This window comes from Coptis chinensis, chromosome 2 (genome assembly GCF_015680905.1).
Source record: "Coptis chinensis isolate HL-2020 chromosome 2, ASM1568090v1, whole genome shotgun sequence".
NCBI classification, from domain to species: Eukaryota; Viridiplantae; Streptophyta; class Magnoliopsida; order Ranunculales; family Ranunculaceae; genus Coptis; species Coptis chinensis.
The window spans coordinates 76,471,956-76,484,116 of NC_141457.1; the positions used below are offsets into that span (position 1 = coordinate 76,471,956).

The window sequence follows — 12,161 nt, forward strand, 5'->3', positions numbered from 1 at the left end:
TGATAGTTGTATTGCAAAATACAATGTTAATAATAAGAGCCAAAGGGTTTCAATCGAGAGACAAAATTTATACTATTTTGAAACCTTGCTCATATAACTAGAATTTCTTCTACGAATTCTAAAGACTCTAGTTGAGTAGTTCTTGTGAACTACAATACCAAGTAGTACCGGTGATGAAATTTGAAGGTATACAATTTAGTTAAATCTTTGTATGAGTTGATTCAAGCCTATAAAATGGCATGAGCAATTCAACAACATATTAGTGTCATATGGATGTCAAAGTACCGTTGTTGATAAAAAAAAAAAAAAATGTGTACTTTCTTTAGAGCAAAGCAAGACATATGTGTTAATCTCTCTTTGTTTAGATGATTTAATATCATGAGTGCTAGCATTGAGAATGTGTATGAGACAGAGAAATTCTATTTGAAACACGCCATAAACCGGCATTGAAAATGATAGTTTATTATGTTGTTAAACTCATTTCATAGAATCGCTATATTCAGTTGTCAAGATGTTGACGTTTGAATATGGTTGAAGGCCACAACGCATCTTTTTAAAACCGACCGGCCGGATGGTATAGGGAATTTCGTGCACTACTGAGAATTGAATGACCGTGAATATAGGAATTAAAACTCATGTTGGTCTCATTATATTGTTATAGCACTTAGTAGAAATATTTTTCATTGAAAAGTATGGGTATTATGATAGTAAGCATGTGTTAACACATTTTGTGGCAAATATCCATCTTATGAAAAATAATCTCCTTGTGTTTTCTCATACTAAATATGTCAATATCATTGGTAGCCAATTGTACTTGATGGATAATGTATGTGAGACATGACATTGCCTACATTAATGGCATACTTGAAATGTGATAACCCATTGTGTCCTTATAAGGAACTTTGATGTATATTGTCGATTATCCAAGTACTATAGCAGAGCCATTGATTATGGACCGATATTTAGTAGATTTCCATCATTGTTAGAAGGGTAATATGTTATAAACTTGATCCAAGAATGTTTATGTGTTTACCTTTGGTGGAAATTGAGTGTCTTGGATATCATCCAAGCTAATCGCCTTAGAAAAGGCATGTGATGATCTTTGAGGGGTTAGCAACCTCTTGGCAAATCTTCCCATTGGCTCTAAAAAAATGTTCGATGTGTATATGCTTTGCAAACGTCTCATTGCAATAGTTAAGACATGTTATCTTATGTGCAATGGGAAAAGAATACGTAAGTTGAGATATAACTTAATCAAGCAACCGCTAGAGATTATGTTAGGTTGGACTTAGTTTGGCCACATGTCTAACTGCACCACTTCTTTGGAGGCAAGTGGTTATCGTCGAGGGGATGGGACTTTTGTCTTAGATAGAGGGCTTACACAACGGCAGCCCCACCCTATGTGATTGGAGATCCCATGAATTAGGTTCAAAGGGAAAAACAAGTCACCTCGCCGCCTCGGTATGCTATTGTCTTTCTTTGAGACGTCCCCCACCCTGACTAGATAGCATTATTGTATACTTTGTATAACTTGAATAGCAATGAGAAAAGGCCGAAGTTATTTTACTCTTAATGGAATCCATAGTCCATTATTTTTTATGAGATAGTGTATTCTAACCGCTATGTACACTTGATGGATATCCACCTACGTGAATGTAGAACTGGGTCGGTTCTTATGAGTATTCGTGCAAGTACTCTAGAGCATTCACATAACACAATGAGGGGCAAAAAAGCAACACACCGCTAGAACATGCATATAATGAAAGAGCAATGTGGGTGCATGTCCTCTATTTTACTACAAGGGAATGTTGGTTCAAAGATTTTTTAATCCACCACTTTCACGTATTATAAGACATGTTACCCTATGACTGGTTCAAGCCCGTAAAGCACCAGTATCTTATGCATTGTTTTTTCGATTCTCTCTGGCATTTCGTTAACCCATTTCTTTTGTAATATCCTATTCCAAAATAGTGGGGGACTATTAGTATTTTGAAATAGTGGGGGATTGTTGGAATCTCTTGTGTATTTCTAAATACTAGTGTGTGTGTGTGTGCAAAGTGGAGGAGATGAACAAATGGTATTCTCGCCACTTTAATGCATAGTAGATAGTCCCACATTGGTTATCCACCACATCGGGTAGGGTTCGGGCCTGGGCTTGGGCTTACTGTTGTGGGTAGTGGTTTGACCAATAACCTAAACTTGTTTTGCCTTTTTCTTGAGCAGCAAGTTTCAGTGTTCTATTAGGAGTTGGTCTCTCTTTCTCCTAACCTCTATAAATAGGATTTGTGAGTCCATAGAAAAATAGACTTGATCGAAACTCAACTCGAGCTTGAAACGTAAAACTCAAACCGTCATTTTCTTTTTCTCTTCTTCTGTCGGCCGCCCGAGAGAGTTATATTGTTGTTCTAGAGGGTAGTCCGTTATAGTGCAAAGTCGTCATTGTTAACCATTGAATCCCTGTGAGGAAAGACGCCACCGTTGCCTTTCTCGCACCATTGGAAGGGGCTTAAATCTTTCCTTAAGGACGGCCTAATCCGCCTTGGTTATTCCCGATTCCATCGATGTCCTTGTTTATTCATTGCTCGCTTCTTCGCATACGTTTCTACTTTAGTTCTTTTCATCATACAACTATTCTAACACTAACTACCAAGCTATTCTTGAAGGAGTTACACAAGCCACCAATATGGGATGGAGGAATATATATATGGGTTGAATCCCAATCAAAAGTATGGAGATTTGTCTGCAAAGATCATACTAGAAGGGTTCATGGTGTTGGGGCTGGGGCTGGAGGAATGGGGGTCGATCGGTACAGCCCATAATGCTAACTACCAAGCTATTCTTGAAGGAATTACACAAGCCACCAATATGGGATGGAAGAATATATATATGGGTTGAATCCCAATCAAAAGTAGCAGTTAATGTTTTTCAATTGGATGATGTCCACTGGAGAATCAAAAGTGCATGGGACAAAACAAAGAGTAAAGTGGAATGGTTGAACATCACTCATACTTGGAAGGAGATTAATTTCTCAGCGCGGAGACAAGTGCTTGACAATAATGCATGCTGACAACATGGACTAAAACTTAGCATGCATGACAAACCACTCTTAAGTGTAGAACAGAAGACGCAGCGGCAACCTACTACAGACAAATTCAATAGCTTAAGTGTAGTAGCTCCTGGAAATCCATTCCAAGGACCTAAAATACAAACTATAACTCTTCCTCTTTTTATTTTCCTTTTGCATTTCTCTTTGTACATTTTTACAGTTATAATCAAAATTATCCTTTAGCAAAAAAAAAAAAAAAAAAAAAAAAAAAAAAATACAAAATCTATAAAGACTTGCTAGATCCTTAGCCTTCACAGTTTACCCGATCCTCTAATTTGGAATTTGTCCATACTTCGTGAAGCAACATGCCAACAACATCTGATAGCAATAAACATGGCGTGTATTCAAAATTCTGCTCTCCAACATAGAATATTTAGCAAAATAAATATATTTCTATGTTAGCACGCATGGTCCGCAATCGAAAAATTTTCTTCACAGTCGTGATGATCCACTCGGAACTCAACGCGGCGTCAGGTGCACCCTTGATAATGGTGTTCCGTACAAAAATGCCAATAAGCAGACAAAATAGGGATTAGGTACAAGTCCAATCCAATTTCTTAGCTTCATCATAGTCAAAAAGGAAAGCCCAATGAACGGTGAGGTCTCAAATCACTGTTTGGACTGATTATTCTATTTAATCCATGAGCTAAAAGAGTTTGAAAGCTTTCCGAAGAGGCGACATGATCATATCAGTGGAGACACCACTATTAGTTAACTTTAGCTAGTAGCTAAAACGATTAAGGATGAAGTGCACATGTTATTGAGCAGCCCCACACACCATAGTGTTCGCGTACATTGGCTAAGTACATGTCCTTTTGTATAGTAACACCAAAACAAGTTGTTGCCCTATGCTAGGCCAAACGCTCAAGTTTCATATTGTTACTTGAGTTGGCTTGGTGGGCTATCCACCAGCTGTCTATAAAAGATTTTCCGAAGTGTAGGTTGGAGATTAACTATGTTCCGTTGTGGTTGTGGTTGTGGTTGTGGTTGTGGTTGTGGTTATAAGTATAATATAAATAAAGTTATAGAAAAAAATACATATATATTGTCACTTGAGTGCTGCGTCCTTTATTAAAAAAAAACTTGAGTGTTGCATCTAGAGATGTGCATAAAACTGTTGGACCCGACAGAACCGACCGACCTGACCCAAACCGTACTACATGGTTCAATTATCCATTTTAAACGGTTCGGATTAGTTTGAAATATTGTAAAAACGACAGTCAGTTCGGTGCTCGGTTTAGATCTGTAATAACCGAAGTTAACCGACCTGACCAGACCCGATGTATATTAATATATTAGATTGGCAAATGTAAAATCACATCTTGATTTAGTTATTCGTTCATGATATGATATCAAATATGATATGAAGTTATTTTGTCTCTCCATATATATGTTTCTCTCCTTCTTTGTTTCAATTTCTTTCTTCAAATTCGAGTAGATCTTTTAATCGTCTCTGTATAGATATCAATCTCTTCTTCAGCTGATAATAACTTGGTTTTATGTATCTAAATCTCTATTCCATTCTTTAGATCTATTTCAATCTTGACTTCTTATTCAAAATATCTTCTCAGATTCATATGCCTATATTGATAAGCTTTGTTTCAATACTTGTTTCTTTTTGGTTACTAGATGGAGTTTGTGGATTTAATTTGTTGTTTTTTCAAGTTAAGGTTTGAGTCAAGAAGAAGGCTTGATCGTTTTGCTAAATCACTTTCAATTCATTAATTTTACTTCACAAGAAATTGGTCCCAAGGCCCAATTTCAATTCAATTCAATTCAAAACAACTCTAGAGGACAGAGTTTATTTATAATCATTTATTTATAATCATTAACAAGGACAAATTTTGGGTGAAAATAACCCTGAAAACCAATGTTCGCGTGAAAATAACCTTCAAGGACAAATGACCCGGATTTAAAATAAATATTTTCTGATTTTACCCTTTCTGTCATTTTACTATGAACAATGAGTATTCATACCTTCTGCTGATATATGAACAATGATTGTTCATACCCAGATAGGTGAGCGTACCTTATATAATATATTGATGTATGAACAATGATTATTCATAGATCATGTTGAGATATAAACAGTGATTGTTCATACTCCAATAGATATTCTTACTAATCATACATTATGTTGAGGTATGAATATTGATTGTTCAGACCCCAAATAGGTATGAACAATATTGTTTATACTTCAATAAGTGTTATTATTTATCATACATTATATTTAGGTATGAAAATTGATTGGTCATACCCCAAATAGGTATGAACAATAATTGTTCATTCCCTAATATATGTATGAACAATGATTGCTCATACCCAAAATAAGTATGAACAATTATTTTTCATATAAGAACAATTATTGTCCATACTCTAATAAGTGTTCTTATTGATCATACATTATATTTAAGTATGAACACGTATTGTTCATATCTGCTTTGAGTTCATATTTTTTTGTTGGTATGAACACTTATTATATGATCAATCAATGTTCCTACCTAAAGTAAGTATGAACAATCAATGTTCATATTTGTTTTGGGTATGAACATTTATTATTCATATATGTTTGGGTATGAACACGGATTGTTCATACCTAAAGAATGTATGAACAATCAATGTCCATATCTGTTTTGGGTATGAACATTTATTGTTCATATCTATTTTAATTTGTTCATAGTCCAATAGGTATGAACATTCATTATTCATAGCTAATATTCATAATTGGGGGTATAAACAATCATTGTTCATATCTGTTTTGGGTATGAACAGTTATTGTTCATATCTATTTTAAGTTCATGTTTTCATAGCCACAATCAATATTTGTTGTTGATGTTTAACATGGGTAGGTATGAACAATCATTGTCCATACCTGTTGTGGGTATGAATAATCAATATTCATAACCGGGTTGTTTCGGTTGAGTCGGGTCATTTAATTTTTTTCTTCAGGGATATACTTGACCTTTCATTTACCCGAGCCGTTGTTATTTCACATCAAGGGTAAATTTGAACTTTCAACCACCCGGTCCTTGTGAGTGATTAAAAGAAAAAGGTGTCCTCTAGAATTCTTTTATCGGCTGATTTGTCCTCTAGAGTCGTTCTCTGTTTACATCAACTAGATCTTCAGATTCAGTTTCTTAATTGGTTAGATTTGCCAATTTTTTTTTGGTGGAGCTCAATCTCTGGTTTTGGTAATTTAAGGACTGGTGATTTTATGAAGGAGACATTATTGGTTTGATTATTCTGGTTATATCAGTACTTCAAGTTCAAACAGATCTCAAAATCACTTTCAGTTCCGAAATTTATCGGAAGTGTTTTGATTATTGAAATCAAGTGGGTCCTTTAATTTCTAATGACAAAATAACTCAATTAGTATTTTATTCCTTTACTAGCAAACTGACACGTGGCTACGCCACGTGAGCGGGCAGTTTTTTTGGGCAGTGGTAATACTGTAATTGTTCACAAAAAATGAGGGCAATGTTTCAATTTCGAAAAGAGGAGTCCACGTGTCAGCTTTTTGGACAGTGGCAATATTGTAAATATTTGCAAAACTGAGGATAATGTGCTAAATCAAGGGGGAAACGTCTAAATTTTACCGGTCAAATACCGGTCTTACCCTTCCATAACATATCTTATTTACGTATTTACCTTTTAATAATAATTGTAATAACCAAATATGTTCAGGGGTATAAGAGGAAAATATCACTGTTCACGAGACAGTTTTCTTTAAAGTAGTTAGATGAAATCATGTGGTGGTCAGTTACCAAAAAAAATATGTGGTGGCCCCTTTCCCACCTAAATACAAATGAATGCACGTGGCGTAAACACACTTTGTATTCTATGGTTAAAAAAACACACTTTATCGATCGGTTAACATCGGTTAAACCGTGTTATAGGCGGTTTTGATCGGATAACGGCTGGGTTGTAAATTGCTTGGGTCGGTTCTAGGTTGGTTTAGTCAAGGGTAACGGTTCGGTTCGGTTACTGCAGTATATAAACCGACAGGGTTGGTTTGGTAGTTAGTTTTTATCCAAATCCAACCCGAACTGACCCGTGCACACCCTAGTTGCATCTAACTTCGTTCGGCACAAGAGTTTATATCTAATATTTTTAGAGAGAATGACATTAAGTCTAAGCAGGTGTCAACTAGCAAAGTCGATAAAATCTTTAGGTGATGATACTAGAAATATGGGGCTCGCCAAAAAAAATGATAATAAAAAACAGAAAGAGAGAGAATGACATCGAGTAACCAGAAATTCCCAGCTCACCTCATAAGCAAGAAACACAACCCAGCAAAGAACATGTAATGGATCCCGTTCCACATGCTTTAAAGTTTAAACCATGTAAACCTTAATTTGGATATATATATATATATATATATATATATATATATATATATATATATATATATATATATATATATATATATATTACATAATTTTCTTTTCTTAATATATTAATATATATGCTGTCAGTGCGTGCGTGCTAGTATATATATGCTAGTGCAATATAATATCATATCATATAGATAAGGAGCAAAAACACAATCAACTTATCTAGCTGTCATGTATATTTTCATGCATCTCTACACTATATGATAGCCGGGTCTATCGGAAGCCTCCTCAACTCTCGAGTAGGCAAATTTAAATATCTCTTTTGTTATTATTTAGTCATTCCTCCTTTGAGTTTGAAAGATTTACCAAATACTCTTACATCAAACACCAATTTCTCTGTATTACATATACACACCAACTCCACACCAATTCCAATCGAAATCAAACACTAATTTCTCTTGCAATCGAAATCAAACACCAATTTCACTGTATTACACATACACACCAACTCCACACCAATTTCTCTCTATATATATGAAGGGCTTTGTTGAGAAGTATAAGGTTTTTTTTTAAGCAGTATCAACTGTGGGTTATTGCGAATAAGGATAGATTGGAGGAAGAGTCATATAGTTGATAGGTATAAGGTTTTTTTGAAGCAGTATTAAGAGTGGGTTGCTGCGAATAAGTATAAGGTTAGAATTTTGTTTTTTTTGTTTTTTTTTTTAATTATTATTATAAAAGTTTGATGTGTATTACTTACTATAAAACGTAAGGTATGATGACAAACAATAGGATTCATTCAGCACAATAGCCTGAATGCATATCAGGTTCTGCATGCTTTCTCTAGGTTGAAGTTATACCTAGATTTTTAAATAACTTGACATTATATTGGAGCAATAGGTATTATAACTGTATTAGCGGACAAATAAGTTTAGTTTTGGTTCAAAGTTACTATGCAACATTGCGTATAAACTATAAACTTCAGGTCCGATTAAGGCCGTTGGGGGGGTATAATTACTAAAACATTCGGGCTTGGGAGTTGAATAATTGCAGTAGTTGTTTGTTGCTTTTGGCCATTTGAGATTGGAAAAGCAGAACAGTTAAAACTAGTCTATTATCTTATCTGTCAGCTCTTGCAACAGCATATGACCCATGTCTCTCTGCCCCTCAGATACAAAACCAATGAAACATAGATATAGAAAGATATGAGTACTAGCTCCAATGATGCTACTAACCATAGTACAAAATATCGAGATATGACAAAATATCGACTTCTGATTTATGGATATGTATCGTGGATATATCCCCCTGTGTGGGGATATATTACATTTTGGCATCTGTAAATATCGTGGATATACCGAGATATATCGACAAATATCCACAGACTATGTGTGGGTATTTCTGATTGCAAATATCGTGGATATATCGCGATATATCGGCAAATATCGATAAATATCTACAAATATCGACAAATATCTATATTTTCTTTGAATGTGGTCATTATAAAGGTTGAATTTGATCAGTCCTTATAAGTGTGAATAATGGAGAAGATTGTGATGGGTCGAGTTTTGACTGAGCTCGCTTTGGGACGTGCTGCCTACATATCAAGATTTTGTAATGAACTTGAATCAAGTCAGACATTGTTCCCCCCTTTCCTTTGTCAGCTAAAGTCCCTGTCTTGATGAGAATAAATGAGCTTTTAGACAGTGTATTTATAAGCGCGACTGATGCTACGACTTTAACTAACACAGCTACGTTGAGCGTTACTGCCCGTTGCGTGCATGTGCGGGTTGTCACCTGGATTCGACGGGCGAGGTGTTATGTTGTAACGATCTATCATGAGTCCTAGAGGTTATCACCTCGTTCTAGACAAAGTGTTATGTTATAACGATCTTCCATGAGTTTTCCTGATTCGTGTTGGACACGTGCATAATATATATAAATATATTATTCCCTCACAGTCATTTAATATAAATTACTTTCTAATACTAAAAAATACACCTCAGAATTCCTACATATTACATTGACTTTTCATTCTTTAACAATGAATCTTGATTTTTTTTTTCTACATATTACAATACTTGTTGCACTTGCACCGAAATGTTCAATCATATAAGCGCATCTATTAGATCTTCAGTTGTGATTGAATCCATGATGAGAGCGTGAAGGCCTGTAACCCTGATGTCCATAGATGCCTCGCCTATAGAGTCTATCCAACACTCTAACGTCTTCAGGAGACGACCAACACAACTCCAATCCACTTCATCAGTTGTCAATATGACGTGTTTAAATACATCACTTGCCAAAACTATGCTCCCACTAGTATCCTCCCCATCACTGCCATAAACCGCATCCATCATTTTGATCAGGCAATCTACAACATATTGTAGCCCTTTGGTTGAAGCCAGGATTTTACATCCTTCAATGGAAGTTGTTATTTGGGACAATAGGGGAAGCATAAATAAAACATAATAGAATGGTCTTGGTTCGTCCTCACCTTTGATGGAAATAAGGTACTCGAGAAGATCTAGAGCCTTTAGCATGCAGGCAAAGGGTGATTCCGCCAAGTACTTCTCAACAAACAACACTGAATCAAGAAGATCCTCTCCTTTTCTATGATCATGATCCTTTGCCTCTTGCAAGAACTCTAGAACTTTACCCATCGTCTCGTTCGGACCATTGACCATCATTATTCCCATGCTTTTATCAATATAACTCTCACTGATTTCAGAGACGTTTTCTGCTGAGACCGATTTCATCATCTTTTCTGTTGAGACTAATTTCATCATCTTTTCTTATGATGATTCCTTCACGTATGAATCTTCAAAGATCTTGGCATGCGCACAAAGAACAACTAGCCTTAGCATTTCCAGAGAGATAAGAGATAAGAGAACAAAGATAACAATAAAACAGCCACTGAATACCAAAGACACGTGGCATATTTAATTATTACAAAACTTCGGGACGGATATAGACCAACTAAGCAAAACCTAAACTACACAAAGCAGAAAAATCCTACAAAAATTTGTGCAGAGTTTCCTCCAGTATTTTCGACATTTCATAAATTTAAATCTCGTCATAACCTTCAAATCCAATAAAACTACACCCAACTACTAAAAAATATCGATTCATTGAACCGACTACTTTAACTATCTCGACTAGTGTCGGTTAAGTCAAGTAACCAATCCTCGAATCAAAAAAAAAATCCTAAAAATTTGGCAGAATTTCCTCAGTATTTTCAACATTTTATAAACTTAAATCCTGTCATATAACTTGAAAATCCAATAAAACTACACCCAACTACTAAAGATATATTGATTAAGAGAACCCGGCTACTTAACCATCTCGACTAGTGCCAATTAAGTCAAGTAACCAACCCTCAAATCAAAAGAAAACAATTTATATACAAACAAATCCTTAAACCCTAATATAGGTCTTATACAATACAAACTAACATACATACATCTCTACGTTATCATAACAACCTCAACAATATACATCACGTCCTCCACACTACTTATACATCAAAACCCATCTTCCAAAACAAAAGAGCTCAAATATGATACAACTTCATCATAAAACAAATAAAATTGATCAAATACAATACCTTCTAGCATGATTAGGTCTCCCAATCGCCGTTCTCCATCTGGCGTTCCAACACGAGCGCACCCCCATGCAAAACATATTACGAGGGGTAAGCATAAAGTCGTGTGAGTGATTTAGGGATAAGGCGGTAGTTCCTCCCTCATAGGCATCGTAGTTCCTTATTACCCTTAACAAAATAATCAAAGTATCATATACTCTGGCGATTATACAAAATAACTATATTTAACTTTTCTTTTACCTTTACCCAAGTTAGTTTTTCATAGGGTAGACCGCACGCCTGCACAAAGAGTTAGTAGGGTCTACCCTCTTGCAAATCACAATTCAATCAAAGCTTAATATAACTAACACTTAAGACATTCAGAACTTAACTATATCATCATATTTTATTTATAACATTGCGGACAAATATCCTTAGCCACGACCACGATAGTCACTTCTACACACTTCTGCGACCGATACATATATCCGGGGAACGACAATCTTTGGTGGGATTGAATTAACATCGCCAAAGATTCCTAGGTACTTCCTCCTCTAGTGTACCTAGGGGTGCCCGTTCTCGATTCCACTTCAATAGAAGGTAGGTCGTTTCTAGGTCCTCATATTTGTCGAAATAGCAGTTGTATCATCCCGTGCTTCCTTGGCAACGGCCTTGCATTTCTTGGCATACTTTCGGTTATAGCGGCCCGACTCCTCCTTCAACAAGGCGTTTGCAGCGCCAATGTCATCCTCTCCAACACCTCATCATTACTCTTCTTCGATGTTCCTCCGCTCCCTCTTCTCCATCTCCCGGACCGAGATTCGCCAACTCGTCCTTCACCTTCTCCATTTCGCCACTTTCCAACTCGGCGATCAGCTATCTCATCAACAAATTTGCGTAATGACACATAACATCTAAGTTCGGATCGCTTCATCAAAAATAAATCAACACCTCACGAACATCAAAGCTTACCAAGCATTGAGCCGGATCCATCGCTCTTAGATTCGCCTTAAGCTCTTGGTGTCCATCTCCCTCCTGTCCCCATCCAAGACTGAAACGTCCAGGACCGCACTTCGCGATCGGGGCCACCTTGAAGCTGCATCCGTTTTCTTCACAGAGCACTTTCGTCCCGAACCGC

The 12,161-nt window shown here is 36.1% G+C and overlaps 1 protein-coding gene across 1 annotated transcript; it reads right to left on the reverse strand.

Annotated features, from left to right (window-relative positions):
* Positions 1–9,548: 9,548 nt before the first annotated feature.
* On the reverse strand, positions 9,549–10,229 carry LOC147517913 (uncharacterized). Its single transcript, XM_086593750.1, has one exon. The coding sequence runs from the start codon at positions 10,227–10,229 to the stop codon at positions 9,549–9,551; it is 681 nt and encodes a 226-aa protein (XP_086449876.1).
* Positions 10,230–12,161: the final 1,932 nt, after the last annotated feature.